The 21,973-nt window shown below is 40.7% G+C and overlaps 2 protein-coding genes across 3 annotated transcripts in view; one reads left to right on the forward strand and one right to left on the reverse strand.

The window, feature by feature from the left end:
* Positions 1-16,666, reverse strand: part of hip1 (huntingtin interacting protein 1) — a 47,634-nt gene extending 30,968 nt beyond the window's left edge. Inside the window, exon 1 of one of the 2 annotated variants that reach the window (XM_038693696.1) lies at positions 16,424-16,666. In XM_038693696.1, the coding sequence (XP_038549624.1) occupies positions 16,424-16,540 (117 nt within the window). In that variant the 5' untranslated portion in view covers positions 16,541-16,666. Of the gene's footprint in view, positions 1-7,757; positions 8,259-16,423 lie in introns of those variants that run through there. The other variant, XM_038693697.1, reaches the window with a different exon arrangement.
* Positions 16,667-19,478: 2,812 nt separating this feature from the next.
* bcl7bb (BAF chromatin remodeling complex subunit BCL7B b) lies at positions 19,479-21,971 on the forward strand. Its single transcript, XM_038693699.1, has 6 exons — positions 19,479-19,637; positions 20,129-20,204; positions 20,304-20,388; positions 20,535-20,693; positions 21,030-21,133; positions 21,301-21,971. Exons 1-6 carry the CDS (start codon positions 19,525-19,527, stop codon positions 21,370-21,372), a joined length of 609 nt encoding a protein of 202 aa, XP_038549627.1. The 5' UTR covers positions 19,479-19,524; the 3' UTR covers positions 21,373-21,971.
* Positions 21,972-21,973: the final 2 nt, after the last annotated feature.

A 21,973-nucleotide genomic window follows, 5' to 3' on the forward strand; every position in this document is an offset into this window, starting at 1 on the left:
GTCACACCTACAGTCTGTTTCCTCTGACTGAGACCACGAGGGAAAGGTTACAGAGTTAAATTTGAGCAACTGCTTAGAAAGAAGTTACACTTCCTGTTTACACATGAACTACAAATAAACACAAACTCACTAGTGGATGATTACTGGATACAGTTTTAATAAACTGTCATTCAACTACACTGGAGCTTTTGGGAGTTTTTAGCTGCATCTGTGTAACTACGGCTGGGAATGACAGATTAACTTTCTTATCTCATCTCAGCTGGTGAACAAATGAAAAACAGCATTATTGTTAATATCTTAATTGCAGCTTGGAAGTTATTGGCAAAACGCAGAGATTGCTTGCACAGCTTAATAATGAACATAAAAAGCATAAAATATTATCAATGACACCAAAACATGTCCTTTATGAAAACATTATTTCAATCTATGCAACATACTAGCTTCATTTCTACACCTAGCACGTAAAGCTAGCCAGAGCTTTTTCAGTGCAAGGGCTGTGCTTCTTAAAATAAATACATTCGCCCCTTGACACTGACTCTTCATCAAGGAGGTTCGATTTCCAAAATCGAAATCACACTATATAGCTTAGCCACAACATTTTGTTTACACTCTGGACACATCTGCCTCGCATTAGCAAAGGGGGAAGTGACTTGTGTGTCATTTCCTGTCACTGTCCTGGTTTTTAATCAGTCAAAACAAATGAGGCATTAGTTTTTATAGTCATCAGTACTAGGGTCACGCGGAAAAGATGACACTAAGCTTTAACTGAAATGTTTTTATTGTAGATATCAACAGCTGTTGGATGTTGAAGGCACATTTAGATCAACGGAAGAGCCTTTTTTTCCCTCCAATGTGTCATTTCAACTCATTTTGTTTCCCCTTTTCACTCCATCACACACGCATACAAAAAAAAACAAATCGAAGGGATGATTGAGAAACTCCCAGTGCGACTGGTTCCCACATGAGGATGACCCAATTAGCCCACAGTGAGACTTTGTACTTTGTGTTTGGGCTGAATGAGAGTGCCAGCTGCCTGGGTCTCCTGGCATTGGCTGCTGGCATCAGTGCATCAATGGCCCATTAGCTCCTCTTAAGGCCGGCCACACAGACCAGCTGACAAAGTGAAACGATGAGAAATGAAATCGGAGGTGAGAGGCAAGTGACCATGAGGACAGAGCACAAAGATCAGCCCTGAGGAAGTCCTGCTTTAGTTGGTTAATGTGGACAGAAACATCACTGCGTTCACAGGGCGGCCAACCTCAACTCCCTTCCCCTGAACTCCCTCCCGCATACCTTCCTTTTATCCTTCCCTCACTTTCAACACCATACCCAAAGGTTGTGATAAGGATTCAGTCAATGATTCGCCAGCTGAACAGGAACCTCCTTTTTACATCTTGGTATCTACAGAAACATGTCTTTTCCCCCACAGCTTTGCTTTCGAACAAAGTGTTATTGATACAGTGTTGAAAGCATGTTAAGTTAAGCCTGGCAAGCCCCAATCGGCCCTTCTATGGAAAGCAGGGCATTGATATGCTGATCATAGCCTGGCTTCCTCGTCCACTGGAGGGTCAGCGCACAGAGCCCAGAGAGAGGAAGCATCTTCTGCCTGCTAAATGAAACAGACTTCAGTCACTGACTCGTGTCCCTACCCTCCGCCTCGCTTCCAGGTGACTGACCAATTCACGAGATCATGTGATTAACGCATGCCGTGGCGATTCAATTTCCACGTTTGTCCTGGAGATATGTCATCGCATCACGGTCGCTCTGTGATGGCAGTGGAGGAAAGACAGCGCTCGCTGGTTATTTTTGTCTCTTCTGTGGCCCATTTTATGTCAGCATTAATGATGAGACAAACCCACAGCCAGTAGTGTTCAATCATGAGAAAGCAACTGTGGAAAACCTCACCAGAGCCAAATGAAAGAGGGCAGGGTAAATTCGTAAACACTTGTTCTCACCAGATTTAAATTCTCATGGTCGAGTAGGCGGAGGAGATATCCTTGTGTGACCCTGATGATTTAGTATGGGAGTGGAGTGATTAATCTTAGTTACAGTACTATGATTATCTGACCCCAGTCATTTAGGTCTGGAAGGAAGAAGAGCTGGGAGCGCCAGCTACTACAGTAAAATTAAAATTAAACGCATTTCCTACTGAAATTTAGTTTAGTTTTTAATCTTTTCACTCTTTTCATCCTCATTTCACAGACTAAATGATTTTTTAAGAGAATAATCTTCAGATTAATGCAAAATAAAAAATAAACATAACTTGCTGAACGATTTTGAAAAAATATCTAAAAGTGATTATTTTGACTGATATTACAATTTGCGATATTAGGAGGAATGATCATTTCTGCATCACACTTTTCATTTTCACTGAACAAACTATTAAAATCATGATGATATGACGTTCTGAAGGTGTCTGTACCAAACAAACACGTTTTCTTACATGTGGAGAACAAGATTTTTTAACTTTATTTCCTGAGTGTGTTTGAAGAAAAAGCACACAAATATTGTACAAAGACTGAGAAAAACAACATTCAGTACAGTACCTATAACCCTACATCAGTCCAAATTTAAACCTACAGGACGTGTATCCAGTGCTCTGTTTGATGCAATTATAAGTCCTGAGATTCCCTTTTGTCAAGCACTTGCCCCGATGAAGACCTTCAAAAAGACCTAACGTCTTTGAAAATTCACCAAACCCAACTGAGGACATGGACATGCTATTAAGTGTATTTCAGAGTTGTATTTGACTCCATCTGATCTCCATCTGTTGAAAAAGTTCCAATTCCACTTTTCCCATGCAGCAGAGAACACATTAAAACACTTTTCCCACTCTTTCTGGAGAAGTGAATGGTGGTTTAGATGCCACATCATGGAGGAGGGTGGCAACACTGCTGCTGAGACTTGTTTAGCTGCTGTACTGATAAACAGCGAGGGGATAGAGGAAGGAATGAAAACAGGAAACCTGCAAAGCTGTCCACAAACGCAGCAGCACTGTAATGCTGAGGTGCGGAGGTGGAGGCATGGTCATTGTGGCTGATGCACTGGGGGTGGAGGTAGTGGTGAGGAGCGCGGGGACACAGGCGCTCAGTCAGGCTTCCTGTCTTGGCACACCCTGCACTGCCCATTTCCTGCCTGCCTGCTGAAAAATGCCCAGCTCCACCCCGCTTTTGCTAGAAACCTTGTTCAGTCAACCCAGACAGCGCCGAGACAGTCAGCCAGGCTGAACATTTCATTCTTTCTACCCTCTAACATCTCCTACTGTCAGACTTTTCCAGGTGTCTTTCAAGGAAATCTAAGGTTTATAACAATGTGGGTCTTATTTTTGCAGTTATGAATAAAAGTGTACTTCCTAAATAAATTGGTGAGCTCTATGAACAAGGTGACACTTCTTAAAAATATGGGGCAACAAACACGAGCTGTCAGATGATTATGCATATTGTAAACAAGTTTGTCCAGACATCTGAACCACGTATTTGAATGTAAAACTGAAAGTGAGCACACTATCCCTCATTGCACAGGAGTTCGCTAAGTTATTGTAGTTCAACACTGAATCAGGAAGTGTGATATAATTAACTTTGCAATTCACTTTTATTGTCTTCTGTAAGTTAGTTTGATTAACCCTTTGGCTTGTTCACAAACTGTCTCAATATCTGACCTTTGGCGTTTCTTGTGCCAAGTTGTTTTCCTTTAAAGCTAAGCTGAATGTAGTCTGGCCTTTACGTCAATCCATGATGCAAATGCGAACCTGACCTTTGTTGCTGGGTGGGGCATAAAACCAAAACAAGGAGCTGAAAGAGGCTAAAATGCTCCACGGTGTAACTTTAATGTTTTCTGATTCAGATCAAGGTTTGTTTACACCAGTAAGGTACACAGGTGTAAAAGTATCTACAGTTGAGTAATACACAAACAGCTTGTTTTTGACACTGTGTGTGAATATACCTGCAATTTATATGATCCAATATACAACTGGGCATTTAATATTTGTATTTTTGTGTACTTTGGTGGTATTGGGCAAAGGGAAGGTTTGACCAACTAAAAATACATGCTCGTTTACTTGAAAATAATACAACTCCCCTCGCGGTTCAACCTGCATGACCAAAAATAACCACTTGAAACCAAAAACTAGCCTCACCATGGTGTGTTCACACAAACACACGTCCTCCCTCACTATGAAATTGCACTTTCAACAAACGCATTGAAAAAAATCAGATAATAAATGGAAAAGCATTTTGGGGCACAAACATTTTTCCAAAAGTAACTCCACCCAACTCCAAAGGTCACTCCTCTGAACAGAGCCCTCTGTGTTGCTTGTTTTAAGGACCATTTTACATGCTGCATTTGACATGAACATCCGCTCTCATACAACAGTCACTCCACACCTCTTGAAAAGGACCGTGGCTGGCAGTGAGGAGAGGAAGGCAGTGGAAAAGAAGCTCTTTTTTTAAAGCGGCTATTTTTCCCGTAGACCCAGACCCAGTTATACAGGCCTCACTGGAGGGAACTGATGCAGTCTGCATGTTGATCTGCACTGTTATCAACACAGTGAACAGAACCTGCATTGAAATGAATAATTATGCATTGGTGATGGTGAAACTGCCCATCTATGTTGCTATCCAAATGACTTGTCAGTCACAGACAATCCTCTCAGACTCTAACTGGGGGCCTGTTTTCTACAGAACGTGTTGAACATCTTCTATCCCATTAATAACATAATAACAGGGCATTTGGTGATGCAGGTACGCCCACTGGGATGATGCCGTCTCTTAAGAGCCCATTAAAAAGCATGAAAACATAGAGCGTCAGGATATTGGGAATGTGTGACCTCAGAGCACCACGCTTCTGTTCCTGATGGCAGAGGTGGACGGCAGCAGCTGGTTAAAAGACGCACACACATAAGCTGAAGGCCGGGCTTCAGCATAATTAAACTTTCAAGCCAACACCCCCATGGCAGGTTTATGAGCCTCGCCTAATAAGACGGCTTTCTGCAGACTCATGTGAAGGAGCCTCAGCTCTAAAAGCCCAACTTCCTGCAGGAATGGTGATGTCACAACGACGCGTTATAAAAAGGAACATCTGTGCAGCTCTGGGAGGCTCCTCAGCCCACTTGCTCATTACTCCCAAACACTGAACACACGTGAACATCACAGAGTTGTGGGTGGGTGTGCGGGTGTATGCGTTTCCTGAAGGACTTGATGGGGGCTTATTTAGCTATCTGACACCAATTAAAAATGTCCCACAACAGTCAAAACACTGTTCCTGGTTTCTTCTGAGCACCACAGTCTGTTTGACTGGCAACTGCCAGCACAGTTTGTTACATTTGCTCAAGAAATCTTTTGATGTGCATCGTTAAGAGACTTTACTGAAGTTAGTGGAGGCAAAAATAAGTATGTCATTCAGTGATGAGACAGTTGGCTCCTCCATAGAAACATGTGCTTTAAAATTTAGGCAGTTTATTGCACCTGAGAAATAACCTCTGCTCTTTAAATAAGCCACATCTATAAAATCAGACTACGACAGCACAGTATCACAATAATAATAATAATAATAATAATAATAATATAGCTATTGTCCTGTTTTAATAAACCGATGATACATTTGCTTAGCCATAATAATGCATTTCTTTTTACTTGTTACATGTAGCGCTGCAATAAGAAGTTATTTCCAAATCAATTAACCTGCTGATTATTTGCTCGGTTTTCTCAGATCATGTTTTCTCAGAGCCCAAGGGGATGTCATCAAATAGCTTCTTTAGTCCAACCCATCCAAAACTTAAAAGACATTAATTTTACTATCATAGAAAACTTAGAACCCCTGGCAAATATTCACATTTTTGAAAAGCTAGAGACTTTATTACTTTTAATAATTACTAAAAATTATCAATTGACCATAATTTTCTGTCCACTGACTAATCATTCCAGCTGGGGTTGCAAGCTAGTTTTTAATGATTCGGTTAATATTTAAAATCTGTGTGTTTATAAAACTCCTCAGTATCAGCATTAAAATTCAAGAACGCACCTCTGTGACATTCAGTAGTGGTCTAAAGGTACAAAACATGTAATCGCAATATGCCTGGTTCAGTTTTGGCTGGGGACTTTGGTTGCATGCCCTTCTCTCTTTTTGGTTTCAGATTGTTGACATTTGGAAACAGTGTAGTGTTTTGTAAGAAACCAGGATCTGTATGTGCAAGAACACCTAACAAGTAAACTCCACTTGGTAAACTAGACGCATGGGGCTACTGCAGGGAAATGAAAAACATTGCTATCTGCTACAATGATGCTGCTGAAATAAGCGTTTATCTGACATCTGTAAAAATGTCAACTTCATGCAACTCTAAACACAACACGTAAATCTCTATTGCAATCCACTTCCTCAAAACTCTTGTATCTAGCAGGTAATTGCCTCTACTGTGCATTGCCAAACTTCTACGCAGCGTGGGAATGTAGAGTCTGCTTGCTGACAAGTCCTGCATCTGCCTGGACCTTATTTTCATACCACTGTGTCTCACCACAATGCCAAACAGCAAAAACATGGCAGCAGAGAAAGAACCTAGGAGGACAGCCTTGAGGAGTTCTGTACAATACTGAACAGTTCCCCAACAGCATCAAGAGACTCTCAAATAACCAGTAAAGTGCAAATGAATGGAGACCCAGTGGAAGTGATTTCCCACCATTACACCTACGCCATGTCTGCGCTACGTGCCCCGTCTGACTTCATGTGGGCAGCTGAGATTTATTTCAGAGATCAGAGAGTGATTTTCCTGTTTGGATTTGGTGCCTCTTCATACATTTGCTAATAGGACTTTGCTTTCATCACCCACCCTCCCCCACAACTCCACAAGGGCTAAAAGTACACCCATCCATCTATGTTGGCAGAGAAAGGCCAGCCTTGTTGCTCTGGCTTATGTGCACCTGCTCCAGTACACTCTGGACACTTGGAGCCTCTATCACATCATTCACAGCGCACAGGAGTCAAAGGAAAATAAATGCACACAAGGAGTCTGTTTACGGTCCTGCTTGTGATAAAGACATTATGCCACCTCAGACTTTAAATGCATACCTAGTGTGCCACCTACTCTTTAATGTGTGTAACGCGTTGATTATTTCACAAAGACACACGGTTAGCTTCGAAATCAGACATCAACACCATCTGTAATTGACATTCAGGGCACATTTAAGCTGTGCTTTGCTGAACATTGTCCACTAACCTGCAGCTGGAGACTGACCGAAAAAGACAGAAAGCTCTGGGCAACGGGAGGCGCGCATCTCAGACATTTTCATCTCTTGGCCCTCAAAATAGACCCAGTTAAAGCTGTAAACCCTCATGTGTTAAAGCCCTGTCCTTGTTATAGGATGCTTTTGACTGCATTATTTAAGAGTATTTCTACAAGTAAAGACAAACCTGTGATCTGTGTGAATGATTATTTCCACTAAATTTTAGCGGATTTAAACTGTTCCATTTAGCTGAGACCTTCTGGACCCCCTTCAAGTACCCATGTGCCCCGGTTTGCGGCTCAAACCTTCTTCTCCACAACAAAAACAAACTTCCACAGGCCACATTTAGCTGCATATTTAGACAACAACAGGCACCTCATTGCATTGAGAACAACTTGCATGTATTCGCGCAAACAGACCATGTGTATGTGTGTGCACAAGAGGACTTCTTGGACACCACCCCCACCTCCAAAAAACATGCAAAGCCTCGTATGTATCTGTAGCTGATAAAAAAAGAAAACAAATGGGTTCTTCGGCACTTACAATTTTACTGAGATCCATGATCGTCCCTTATAGCGGCGAGTGTGGATCCTTGGAGCCGGAGAGGAGGTCCGCTGGCTTTATCCTAACGCGGAGTAATTAGTAACGGGAAAGCGATTGAGGCAACAAATGCATTTGGGAGAAGGTGGGGGTGGGGGGGTGGAGCGGGCCTTTAGCTCAACATGTGTCCCGATTTGGTATTAAAATGCTCCCCTATCTTTCCCTCCTTCCGCGTCCCTTCTCCTTTTTCTCTGTGAGCCCTGCGTGCCCTCTTTTCGGCGAGGACTTCAAGCATCCACCGCCGAGAAGCCGAAGCTGTCTGGGAGGACAAACGCAAGAGGACTGCCGCTAATAACACCCGCACATTTCACCGCTGCTCCACATAAAAAATAAAATAAAAAAAAAAAAAACTCACCCTGCCCGTCTAGGTATAAGCCCACATAGCGGCTAAGAGCGAGGCAGTAGGCTACCTTTATTTTGCAAATAGCCCGCTCTCTTGTTAGACAATAGTAGCATGGAGCCTGAAGAGTGGGATGGCTCAAACCCGGTGGTTCCCAAGCTGGGGTCCAGGGACCGCCAGGGGGTCCTGTGAGAGGGGTGGGGGTGAAGAGGGCGGGGTGAGTGTGCAGGAAATGAGAAAACAGCAGAGTTTCCACTGTTGCTGAATTCATTAGAAAGCATAATAATGGTCACAAATTATTTTATCTATGGATTGGTTCACCTCACCTGCAGCAGAAGACAAAAGACAAAAAAATGGCATCAATCTTCTAAGAGGATGCTCCTCAGCAACTTACATACACAAAATATGACCATAACCACAAACTTTTTTTGTTTTAACACCACTAGAAACATTATTCCTTAAAGAAAACATGCCATATTTTACTAAGCAGACATTTGTTTTTATGAGATGAGGCCTATTTCAGATGTGGATTACTTCCAGGTCTTAAGTGTTCAGTGATATTATGCTTATGGAAAACACATGATGCCTTGAAATGAGCAAGTTACAAATGGGAAAAGAGGGGTGGGTGAGGGCTCAGCTTTCAACATGAGAGCAATTCTGGGTAACTGATGCCCCCATCTGGTTTCTCTGAGAGTGTCAACCACAATTTTCTGTCCTCCAGGAAACACAGTTGTGTCTGATGTGAGCCAGGTGCATAAACTAAATACATGTTTTAGAATAGAGGTGTTTCACAGAAGACATTTTGATACGTCACAGTAGGAAAAGCACAAGTGTAAATAACACACTGAATGAATTAGGCTAATAGTTGAATGGCATTTAGACGACAGAGCCATCATTACTCTTATTATTATAAACTTTAAATGTAAGTTTAACATCTATCCTCACACACAATCAGTTCTTTCACCTGCATGTAACGAATGCTGGATGCCTTTACCTACAATATTATGCTGAATATTGTTAAGGACATTTCCTGGACTGAGCGCAAGAAGGGTGGCGTGGACGGGAACTTGACTGGCATCGCTATAATATAGTATCTAGTATTTCTGTATGGATTAAATGTTGTTTCGATCTGCATGCTGGTAAAGAGAACTGTGTGAGACACTTTATTAGGTACACCTGTAAATTCTAATGTATGTTTATGTTTTGAATGACACTGTCGGAAAGTTATCAATTAACTACATGTTTATTAGAGAGGATGTTGGTGTTGAAATCAGCTGCATTACATTGAGAGGTGTTTCTAATGTTTTGTCTACCCCATTTACCCAAAAAATACTTGGAAACACATTACAATATAATGCAGTCCAGTACAAAAACACCACAAACCACGTTCTCAGTAATAAAACAATATCGGTTTTTTTTTTTTTTTTTAACATCAACAGAAAGTGAGCATTATAAGCTTTGTAAAGGTAGATATGTGGCAGAGCTGGATTGCACTGTATAGATGTACCTAATAAAGTGGTATGTCTATGTAGTGTGTTTCAATAAACGTGTACTAACCTGATATTATTATTATTATTATTATAAGTTATATAGTAATATACTGTATTTGTGAGAATGTACTGCCATGTTACAGCAGCCCTTTGGTAGCCTATATCATGTGTTGACATTTTAGGAGTTTTAAGTCATAATATAAATGATCAAATCAAGAATTATAGAACTTTAACGATCAAACATTTGAAACTTTATTATTAGTTTTTCTAATGTAAATTGGTTTATTAAAAAGGATGATAATGCTACTCTTTTCATGTGGATCTCACCAAAAAAAAACAATAAGCCCACAAGGTCCATCTTTAAACCCAGGTCGCTCTTTTAAAAAAGGCTTCTCTATACAATCACAGGACATCAGCTGAGCAACCGAAGCCAGGCCAGCTGCAATAATTAATACGCTACTCATTATATCATCGGGGCTGCACAATATACCTCCAGGCTGCTCAACATAAACAGTCTCTCTCCAGACAATGCCCCCCCCCCCCCCCTCCTGTGTCTCTTCACTTCCTGGTACGGCGTGGGCCCTTCGTTGTGAGGGCAGGCTCACAGCGCATTTCTCACATACAGCAGTCCCACTCTGTCTCTGCTTGGCTTTTCACTCAGCCACCCAAACCCCATCCTATTTTTATACAACTTTACCAACCTCAAATAAAGGATATATCGGAGTTTGATTTCTTGTTTTAAACCAGGTGTTTAAAATATTAAAAACGCCCGTTGTTGCAAAATAAACAAGTAGGTGAAAATGAATGCTGATGCTGAAATCTAATAAAAGGAAGGCTGTTAATTTTGTGCCGTCAATCAGTGTCCATTGTGCGTCATTTCCTCATTGCCATGTTTCCACTCCAATAAGCTTCTCAAAATCAAGTTAAGCATTAATGACACAGAGAATCTTCTTTCCTCAATGATTACAGATTTCTAGGCTGAGGGACAGATGACAAGAAACTAGAGAAGTTCCAACTAAGTTGCCCATTTATTGCTCATCAAACATCACAAACTTGTTCATGTAACGGTGACATCATATACTCTAAATGCCTCTTGTTGTTTAAAGGTTTTATTGTGCTTTACTTAAAAGCAGTAGAAACATGTAAGTGTTTAAGTCTTGATCAAAACTGAGAAATCTGTGTACAAAAAAATGAACACTCTTACTTAATGTTTTTCTATTAGGTAAAACTTTAAAAAGATAGTTGTAGTAGAGATTGTACCTACTGTGTATGCTCTCTAGTAGCCTTAAATCAGCCTTTGGGCAGTCTGCTGTGTTAAAGCAGGTCTGCAGAGAATGTTTAGGCTCAGACATCTATCAAAATATAGTGCAAAACAATTGAGGGTAAAATCCTGCTTGCATCCATTGTGCTTATTTTAGGCATCAATAAGCTTTCCTTTTCATTCTGACATGCTATATAGCAATAATCGAGTTGGCATGACCAGTACTAGGGCTGGGCAATAATTCAATATTGTTTATCGACATTTAGTGGAATCATAACCTGATTATATGATGCTATCAGGTTGTGCAAATTAATGATTCTAAGCACTCAAACTACTCAAGTACTAATTTAGCTAAAGTTTTGTTTGACATAAATGAAGAGTTTTGTCTGATGTAATGTAGAACAGCAGGACATCAGTTTGATTTTTGTGTGATTCTTTTACTGATATCAGAAAATATGCATACTAATATACTATTTATTTCAACTACATGACCCAGCCTGAGTCAGTGCAGAATGTATTCTGTCACACAGCTGAGGCCTGTATTGTATTAGGATGATTATTTAAAATGAGAGCCACTCAAGGTGCTGCAGGCTAATTTGCATACCACACGCTTACAACAGTGATGTAGGTTTCAGGCTGACTTTTGACCTGCTGCATGTAAAACAAAAAGGAACACCTCATCTCTGTCACTCTCCCATTCCGCTTTACTGTGCCATAAACACAGAAGCAAACTCCAAAATAATCTGTAAATCAAAGTCATTGTTAGTGCCACCAGGAACTCATCGGTGCACTTTGTTCCACTTACTGACCTGTGACCAGCTCTATTATTCTACAGACAGTCAGTGCAATGAGGCCATAAACCACTGCCTGCTGTTTCTGCTGCCTCATGGCTTTTAATGGTCTTGCTTTCTTGCTTGTCTGTGTGTGTGTACTGCATGTATGTGGATTTCCCTCCATAACTTCCCTGCATTTTGAATTGCAGGATGTAAAAGAAGCAAAGCAAGACTCAAGACAATGAGCGATGAAGGATAGAACAACAAGGCAAAAAGAGAGACAAAAGACAGGAGAAAGAGGCAGAGAGACAGGGTGATTAAAAAAATTCTTGTCTAAGTCCGTCCTGCTGAGCCCTGCTTGTGCCCGAGGGCCATGGCGCCGCTCCTCCCCTGAATTCCACAGCTTCCAGGGCACCAAACAGCACTAAACGAGGGTGTAGGCCAGGGGGATGAGTGGCGTCCAGTAGTGCATGTCCACACCTACAGTACACTAGTGTTTCACAACCAGGGGGTACTTACTGCAGTTGCCAGGAGGTTTTTGAGAAGATTGTGGATCTGGATATCAAGCCCATTGTAACACCTGTTTTTTAAAACACCCAACTGAGAGCGCGTCAAAACTAGTTAGCGGGCAAACACAGCACTTGAAACAGCTAAAAGTAATAAACAGTCAAAATAGTTAGCTAACAATAATGGATTAACAGTCAAAATAGCTAATGGTAATGGATAAACAGCTGAAACAGTCAGCTAATTAATGTCTGGTGCACACAGGAGGATTTAAAAATCTTAACCAATATTAAAAATGTGGGATTCCACAGACATAACGGCAGAATCAACCTATTATTTAATCTTAAGAACCCACACACCAGACCATTCAGTCAAGATGCAGGACCACACATTTGGCATTATACTAAATGATTTCAGAGTGGCAGTTCCGGGGACTTGGGATCTCACAGAAAAGCTTGTAAAACAGCTGAAACTAAGGCTGGGGTTTGACTTTAGAAATAAGGCTTGTTTTAACACGATAGCCAGAATGCAGGCTACCTTTTTAAGCCTTTTGGACTATGCTGACGTTGTCTACATGCATGCTGCCTCTAGTACTCTCCACCTTTTAGATTCTGTGTACCATAGTGCGCTGCGCTTTTTAACTAACTCTGATTCCCGTACTCATCATTGCAAACTTTTTTAAACTGGCAGGCTGGCTGTCACTAAGTCTACGTAGACAACTTCATTTGCGTAGTTTTCTATATAAGGCCATGTTGGGTAAATTGCTGGCATATTTATGTATTCTCCTTAGGCAGAATTCCAGCAGTTTTCATCTCCGTTCCACCAGGTGGCTCTCTTACCAGGTTCTAAGGGTTTTTACTGAGCTGGGGAAAAAAGCCTTCTCTTACTTCACTCCCTGATCTTGGAATAACTTCCAAAACTTGCTACATCTAAATGATCTAGTCCCATTAAATGAATTTAAGGCCATGTTAAAATGCCATGTACCTCAAAAATATAACTGCCACATGTGACCTGTTCCTTTCCTTTATGTGTGATGCTTGTTTGTTTGTTTGGACTATGCTGTATTTCTATTTAAATTGTAACTGGTGTGCCATCTTGGCCAGGTCTCACTCGGAAAAGAGATTTCAATCTCAAGGGACTTCCTGGTTAAATAAGGGTTAAATAAAAAAATGGATAAACAGTCGAAATAGTCAGCTAACAGTAGCGGTTAGTTGAGGATTAATAGTTGAAATAGTTGGTTAACAATAATGAATAAACAGTCAAAATGGTCAGCTAAAAATAAAAGATAAACAGTCGAAAAAGTCAGCTAACAGTAATGGATAAAGAATTTAAATAGTTAACTAAAATAAATGGTTGAAACGCCCAGCTTCTGCTACTTCAAGTAGTAGCAGAACAAATACCAACTTGACCAAACCAGCAATAATATTGACAGTTCACATAAACAGAAAAATTGGGAAACACTGCTGCACACATTCATACTAACAGCCAAAACACACAGCACTCAAAAACAGGAGTGACCTCTGTGTGGACATGTAAAGGAGAAGGAGAAGGCTGTCTAATTTTAAGGCCTTGATTATTTTGTGTGGTGTCACTCGAGCTCACGCTGCATGTCCCGGCTGAGGAACTGGTGCCCCAGAAGTTTTCCACAAGCACTAATTATGGTTCATATCGGCCCAGAGATTACTGCCTACACCAGCTTTCAAATGAAAAACCTCTTCTGGCCTCTGACAGCTGGGAGACTGTGCTGCAATCTACGAGAGAGTTGGTATCTCTGGCATTTTGGAGCCTTAAAATAAAGATAATAAAAACATGTAAATGTTCAGTACTAACTTGTTTACTTGTTGGTTTTTCCTACTGCTATTGCTAACACAATAAAACATGTAATAATGTTCCGAGACAAAAACACAAAAGATTAAATCTCCCCCTAAACTCTAAATTAAAGAGTCAGCTGCTATTATGAGGCAAAACATGTCATTAAAAGCAAGCACTGTGTGCTATCTGGCCGCCCTGTTTCGCTCTTTTTATAACCCAGTGTGGACACTATGACAGAGAGGATTTTGAACACACCCTGGTTGTTTACCCAACGAGAGAGAGAGAGAGAGAGAGAGAGAGAGAGAGAGAGAGAGAGAGAGAGAGAGAGAGAGAGAGAGAGAGAGAGAGAGAGAGAGAGAGAGAGAGAGAGAGAGAGAGAGAGAGAGAGAGAGAGATATTCTCAGAATCACTGTTTTATACAACTATGGCATTAAAGTGAAGGTAGGTGACCCTGCTGTCTGCAGTGCACACTGTTTATATTCACATCTGACTGTAGAATATTGAAAGCAGGTTGCATACTATATGATCTACTTTTCACCCTTCATACTACTGACACACACACACACACACACACACACACCTCAGTCTTCTGTTAGGCTTCATTGGGTTCTTAAATAGAAAATAACTGTCTGAGGAATTCATTGTACCCTGATATTGTAGAATGGTATGATAGGATACTTGTCCAATAACTTTTGCGAGTGGGCTTCTTTTATTTGCTTTCTTCTATCTATCTATCTTTCTATCTGTCACAATAATATATAATAACATTATAGCTTATTATTTTTAAACATTAAGCTGGCTAAAAAGAGATGGCTGCAACACAAAAAAGACAGACAGGCAGACAGACAGCTATGCAGACAGACAGGAGGTGAAAGCCAGACACCCAGCAGATTTAGGCAGCTTTAGCACAACAGATCAGATAAGATTATCCCTCGCTGATCCCCTGTAAAGTAGACAGCAGATTCATTGATTCCTGCACCGTCTGCCACAGCTCTGGATCCCCAGTCAAGAATCAACCAAAGGGGGTGGGGGGTGGGTTGGACACAAACATCAAGACTACTAACTAACAAATCCTAACTAGTGAAAACAGTCAAAACTAGGAAGTAGGAAAATACCATTAGTATCAAGAACAAAACAACTGAATGTGTCATGCTGCAGGGCTGGACATGCTGGGGCACGGATAACTAACAACAAATCAAACTTGTGCTCGTTTCATCTTGCATGAATATTTTCACTGCTCATTTAAATGGTGTCAGATAATTGAGAGCTTTAATGCATAAAGCTGTCAAAGGGCAAAACCCCTACTCCATTCAGACGCATCTGCACATGCAATGACAAGGCATGGGAAGAACCTATGAGCATATTTCGTGTTGTGATGCTGAAGACTCTTTTGCATTGACACACTTCCAGAGGATGTGAACCCAGGAGCCTGCCACTGACCTAGTGACCAGGCTTGGCTTGGGACACATAAAGCCACGCATGTCTCTTTCCCAGCCTTTTAATCCATGTTGCTACTGTCTTGTATGGGAGAGGCCTGTGTGTGTGTCAAATTGCACGCGACCATCCAGACACGGAATTGCCAAATACCTGCTGTGTGCACATTTAGCCTGTGTTGACTGTACTGTCCAGTTTAGCAGCCGCTGTAAATGAGAGAAGCATGTTGCAGGCAGCACTACCATGGCAGTTTGGCTGCCTTGATTCATCTGACCTACTTTCTCCCCCCTTCCCCTCCTCTGTGCATGGTTTGGGGAGAGGGGAGGGGAGACCACCAGGCAGGAAGCAGCAGGCTCGACAGCATAGCAGCAGCCTACATACATAGGCTCACTGGGAGAGCAGCTTCAAACAAAGTCAGATGTTGCTCTTGAAGCTACACAGCATTTAATATCAGAAGCCATAACACACACACACACACACAAAAACATCCAGTCATTATCATCAGTGATCCTGAAGGCCTACAGAATGACACATCTCCACACAGAGCTTCAACTTGCCTTCCTCTTGCCTGGTCCAACCTACAGATAGGCTAAACAGCACTGTTATCTGAATTCAAAAGGCCATTGACCTACATTGCAACAGCTCTTTTGTTGTACAGTGGATTCATTGGCATATCTCTGCTGCTCACCGACAGACATCAGGGAAAGTAGCACTGGAATAAACCACAAGCTGCATCAAGTACAGGCTGTGTAACTCAAGTATCAAAACTGGAGGAATTACTTAAATATATCGAAAATAAAAATGCAAAAATGTGGTTCCTGTGTGTTATTTTTTAAGGACCCTGAGCTCACTTCAGACAAAATCTCACAATGCATAGTTTAAAGTAGTAAGCTGACAGCAAACAAATCCTGGCATTATCCTCCCACCTCAGCACTTTCATTCATCCCACTCTTTCAGGAAAATAATGCTGTATTTATGTACCCACTGCTCCATACCTGCCCTCTCTCAAAGTTTTCCTTCTCCAGCTCCAGACTGTTGGCCCCTCCAGTCCGTCGGATCACTTTGGGGATAGCGTTGGGTACTTGCTGCATGGAGCTCTTCACTCGATCCATTGTCGTCTGTTTTTCACAGCAGCGAAAGAAAATAAGAAAAAAAAAACTTTCAGCCGATAAAAAAGGCTAGACTGTAAAAAAAAAAAAAAAAAAAAAAAACCTGCACTAACTATGGCGGGCAGCGGTCCATGCTGTGCTGGACTAGACTCGTCGTCCCGTTCAAGGGATCATTTGGCCTTTCTATCCACCACCCGTCAATGACAGGAGACGTCTGAACGGCACCAGAGTAAAGTGAGACACGGTTATAGACGGCACTTCCGCTTTCACTTTTCAAAATAAAGCCCCTATCATTTACTAGCTATACTGCCTGAAAATACAGCTGTTTGCTTAAATAGATTCAACTCTGTAAGCTGTAAAACCTTTAACGGAAGCTGTTTACAACTCGGTCCAATGATTAGCCTACATGTTCAACAATATAAATCACAGGCCTACTTCTAGTTTCATAATTACTTGTTATGCTACTAATCAACTCATTTGCGTAATATTATTTAAAATGAGTAACATGATACATGGTGTATTTTCTCTAAAATATTGCAGGAAATATACTTTTTCTTAATGAGGACAAGACGACATTAAAAGAAACCAGAAGTGATGTGTACAATACATTAATAGGCTATCTGTCTTAATAACACTCAGTTTTGACCTCTGTCCTTACTCACAGTGTCCTCAGAGAAACATGTACAAGCTTCTGCTGTTGGTATGGGGGGTACCCTTCAGCTGCATGCTGATAAGCCTGGCTGGATATTTTCTCTGGCAACTATCACTGACTCCTTCCTGTGTTGTCAGACAATGGCTGCAGCTCCAACAGGGTACGCCCACAACATCAGTTATGTGTTGTGATTTTAATTTTATAGCCTTGTATAAATAACTAAACTACAACAGCAGTCTTTATCAAACAGATATGAAATATAGGTCTTGACAATATTATCGCCACAGTACCACAGTATTCAGTCTCACATGTTGCGCATAATGCTACAAAACTACTTTAAGACTGTTTTTGTATATCAGTGATTCCCTACCAGAGGTACTTGTACTCCAAGGGGTACTTCTGGGTGTTGGATGAATGGTGAAGCTCAGCTAATTTGAATTTTTTTTTATTGTGATATGATAATACTGTATATAGCCACATATTTGTCAACACACAAGTAAGATTACAAATATGTGTCATGCTGATCTTTGTAGCTATTGTCACAATAACTTACCAACAATGGGGTTCTGCACAAGACATGCCTCCGCTTTTGACCAACTTAAATCAACTGTAAATTGATTATGACTGCAGAAAGACTAGTTGGAAAAAACAAAAATTTAAAAAATTTAAAAAACTAAAAATACAATTGAATAATACCATAAAGCCATCTCATGATAAAGGGATATTTACAACCACCGGATAGGGCTGTGGGGGTACGTTGGACAAAAAAGGTTGGGAACCACTGCTGTATATAATATATATTGCAGAATTGAAGAAGACAATGATTTATCATAGGCAGCGACAATTAATGGTAAAAATCCCAATCACTGCCCTTTTGCTCTGACAATCTCATAGTAATATGATGTAGAGAAGGTTTAAATCTATTTAATTTAATATATTTTAATTCAATTTGAGGAACATGATGAATGATGACACCCGAGCCGAGGCTGATATATGTGGTAGATAAAGACAAAAGGAAGTTTGAATAAACTGTAATGTCTTATGCGCAACATCACTTTTTGCCAATAAGACCAGAATTCAGACAGTACAGTAGGCTAATTCATGCCATAAGCTCTGCAGGAAATGAAGAAATTATATCCCTTGTGGTGTCCTGATCAGTGACAACACCACTTGTGCAAATGACAATAGACTGGCACTAAACATTGTCAGTAGAGTGTGTCAGCACTGTCTGATCAGCGAAACTGTACAGTGTGTCAACAAGTATTGATTGCTAAGTGAGAGAGCTTATCATGCTTCTTCTTTGTTCCCTTTATGTCACTACACAGTATTTTTCACAAGGGTTAAAGAGAGCTGACCCTGCTTTCGTATTCCCGGGAGGCTATAGGCTAACGAATGATCATTTCCAGTCAGTGATCATTCCCATAATTACCAAAGTATAATAGAATCGACCCTTGCTCTGTCTTACCCACATGAGGGGTCAATTTGCTGTGCACAGCTCAAGGCTATCATCTGCTGGTCAAACATGGGAACCGCAAGTCAAAACTAGTCTACATTCTTCTAAGCTTTTGTCTAAAATAAACACAGTAGCAAGGGCAAATCCAGTTATTCACATTAACAAAACTAAACAAAAATAGATTGTTTAGCAAAGGAAACAGGAGGACCAGCTGAACGTGCACAAAGTATAAATCACAATCAACAAATAAATAGACGATGGAAGAAGTAGGCGTATACTCAGATCTTGAAAGTACCTATACCACACTAAAAATACTACTAAACTACCAAACAGTATATAAAGTAGTTAAAGCTCCAACTTGAGCACCTACAACAGTTAAATGCTTTTTATGTATTGATGCATCAGTATTAACAATCTCATAATGTGATATATGATCACATGTCTGTCACAAAGGCCAGAATGAGTACTTTTACTTAGCAGGTTGGGAACCGCAGGTTTTATCTTTAGTAGTGCACTATAAATTTATGTACAATCTTAATCTGGGGAGTAACTAGAACTCATATCATATAAATGTAGTCTAGTAAAATGTGGGGTAGAAGTATAGACTGTAGAAGTATAAAGTAGCATAAAATGCAAATACTCAAGTAAAGTACAAGTACTTAAAGTGCTAGTCTCAATCACTGTAAATACAGACGTCCATCAGATAAATAAATATATAATGAAAAAACACAGCCTATCATTACAGTACTTACATTATGAGCATACTGAGAAGGATGAGGCAAAAAAGGATGGGGGGGGGGACTGAGACGATGAAATCTCGCGAGATTACCACTGTAACGGATGACTGGGGCTTGGTCTTGAAGTTTTCAGATGCATCTGTAGATGAATCATAACAGCATCAAGATGTCTGGACGATCAGGCCGCGCTGAGACCCGAAGTCGGGCTAAAGATGACATTAAAAAGGTCCTGGCAGCCATCGAGAAAGTGCGCAAATGGTATGTAGGCTGTGTGGGGGACAATATGGAGGGAAATGTATTAGTAGACTGTAGCCTGATATCTGCTGCGTCGCTCAACAAACTTCAGTCGGAAAAGTTAGATGATTGACGGAGCTGCCGTCCAATCAATGCCCCGGATTGACGGGTGAGGCGGGGCTAGCTGAGTTTTTTCCGCCGAGAGCTGTCAATATGGCTACAGCCTCACATGCAGCGCGCTGCAATTTACACGACTGCCCTGTTGTCACATTACACTGAAATAAATCAACGCCGATTCTCATGATTTCTACACGCGTAAACGATGGCTATCAGTGAGCGTAATAGGATATTTTATTTGCTGCCATCTCTGCTGTGGACAGATAAGACACGAGCATGTATGTTGTCTGTCTTGTTGCAGATTAACGCTATTAAAGCCGATGGTGTAACGTTAGTGCTGTTCAGTAGACTTACACAAACCCCCTTACCACAATTAGTAAAACTAATTTCATCACCAGGGAGAAGAAATGGGTGACAGTTGGAGACACGTCCTTACGCATATTCAAGTGGGTGCCAGTAACAGAAACAAAGCAGGTGGGGGGCATCTGACATGTCAAAAAATTCACTAAGGATTTACTGTAATGAATCCAGCTAATAAGTAGTCTAATTTGTCAATCCCCTCTTTGTTATCAGATATATCGCACCAAATCCACAGGTGGAGAGGTTAGAGGACTGAAAGATGTCCTGGAAAACAGTAACTCTTTGCTGGATTTCACTGGTGAGTTTTGTGGCTGTTTTTAATAAAATACTGGAGCCTTTGCATGCTTGATGGTATGTGGATGTAATAAAAACCAACAAAAAAAAGTTGCAAGAGATGAAGCTGTGGCCTGATGCTCAGAACAACACCTGTGCTCTCCGCCTCAGATGAAAACAGCAACCAGAGCTTTCTGTCGGACGTTTACCAACCTAAAATGGATAACAGCAGCAGCACCTCAAGCTCGCAGCAGGTCAGCCCTCCACATACCTCCAGCCTCCGAACTGAAGACTCGCAACCACCAATGCTGGGCCAGGAGAGTGTGGATGGTTTGTGGATGGCTCTCTGAAGCGTATTTTCACTCAATGTTACACATTATTCCTGTAGTTTGAAAACATGTACACACAATATATACTGTATTCGTGAATATAATGGTATCCTAAAACTAAACAACAAGGAACCATGGCTCTATCATTCGACCGAACAATAAAAACCGACCTGTGTCCTGAGGTGTTTACCCTCAACTGTCTGTATTCAATGGTAACTATTATAAATAATGACAAATGGGTTTACATATCTCTATGACAACACTTAATTGTGTCTCTGTGTTCCGTCATTGTCAAAGCAGCATTAATGAGGTTGTAATTCCACTCATGTGAATGCAGAGCCAGTTCATTCAGGACAGGAGGGGGCTGACGAGCCTCCTACTCTCATCAAGGAGGACCTTCTTTCATCAGGAACTGTCAGACGGAGCACCCCAGATACACGGGTACACTTTCTGAAAATGGCTTCAAGGAAGACCAACTTATTTTCCTTGATTAAAAAGGATTGTTATTCATATCTCTGGGGTCTGTTGATGTTAATTTAAAGTATAATTGTTTCTACTTGTGTAAGCATTTAAGTAATCTATTTCATGTGTTCCTTTTAATTTAACAGGAGGAATTGGATGAATCAGGAGCGCCACCTTTAAAGAAGATTTGCACAGGAGAAAATGCTGTTCTGAGATAGCTTATTTATAATACTTTTGTTAAAATGCACACGATTCCTGTTCTCAGTTCAATTAGCTAAGCTTTCAAAATTATTCTACAGTTATCTTCACATTTACGCAAATATTGCATTTTAGCAAATGACAAAAAAAAGGATTTACTGCAAAATCTTTGTTTACTTCTAAAGATATTTAAAGTCTTGCTGTTTTAAGTGATTTCTGAAATGAATGGAAAGGCTATTCCAAACTTTGTGTGGCAAGTCACAACGTGCAGGGTGTATTCTAATTCACATGCTGTAAATGTCTGTTTTCTGGCAACTGACGGTTTCTGATTTGCTCTTCATGCAGTTGAACTTTACTTTTGCATGTTTCCATATTCTATTAGTTTATTTTTGAGGTTTACAGGCCATTTCGAAAATGTGTTAAATGTGTAACTTTATGCAGATTGATGTTTAGATGTGCCATTTTGTTTTAAATAGGATGCTCTTTCTGGACCAGATCTTCTGTTGGCTTATCACATGCAAGAATAAAATGCTTTTTGATATTTAGAATATAATTTGCCCATGTCATAACTAAATACGTTGTAAACCATAATAAATGCTACTTTTTATTTCCATTTTAATT

Source organism: Micropterus salmoides, unplaced genomic scaffold (assembly GCF_014851395.1).
Source record: "Micropterus salmoides isolate LMB-PRFRI ecotype aquatic unplaced genomic scaffold, ASM1485139v1 Ms_hic_scaffold_3, whole genome shotgun sequence".
Classification (NCBI taxonomy): domain Eukaryota; kingdom Metazoa; phylum Chordata; class Actinopteri; order Centrarchiformes; family Centrarchidae; genus Micropterus; species Micropterus salmoides.

What these genes read in the sequence shown, in the direction of transcription:
- bcl7bb (XM_038693699.1), top strand. Translation starts at nt 19,525, where the DNA reads ATGAATCATAACAGCATCAAGATGTCTGGACGATCAGGCCGCGCTGAG. An exon ending in ATCGAGAAAGTGCGCAAATG is followed by an intron (nt 19,638 to 20,128) that starts GTATGTAGGCTG and finishes TTTCATCACCAG; the next exon opens with GGAGAAGAAATGGGTGACAG. An exon ending in CTCTTTGCTGGATTTCACTG is followed by an intron (nt 20,389 to 20,534) that starts GTGAGTTTTGTG and finishes TCTCCGCCTCAG; the next exon opens with ATGAAAACAGCAACCAGAGC.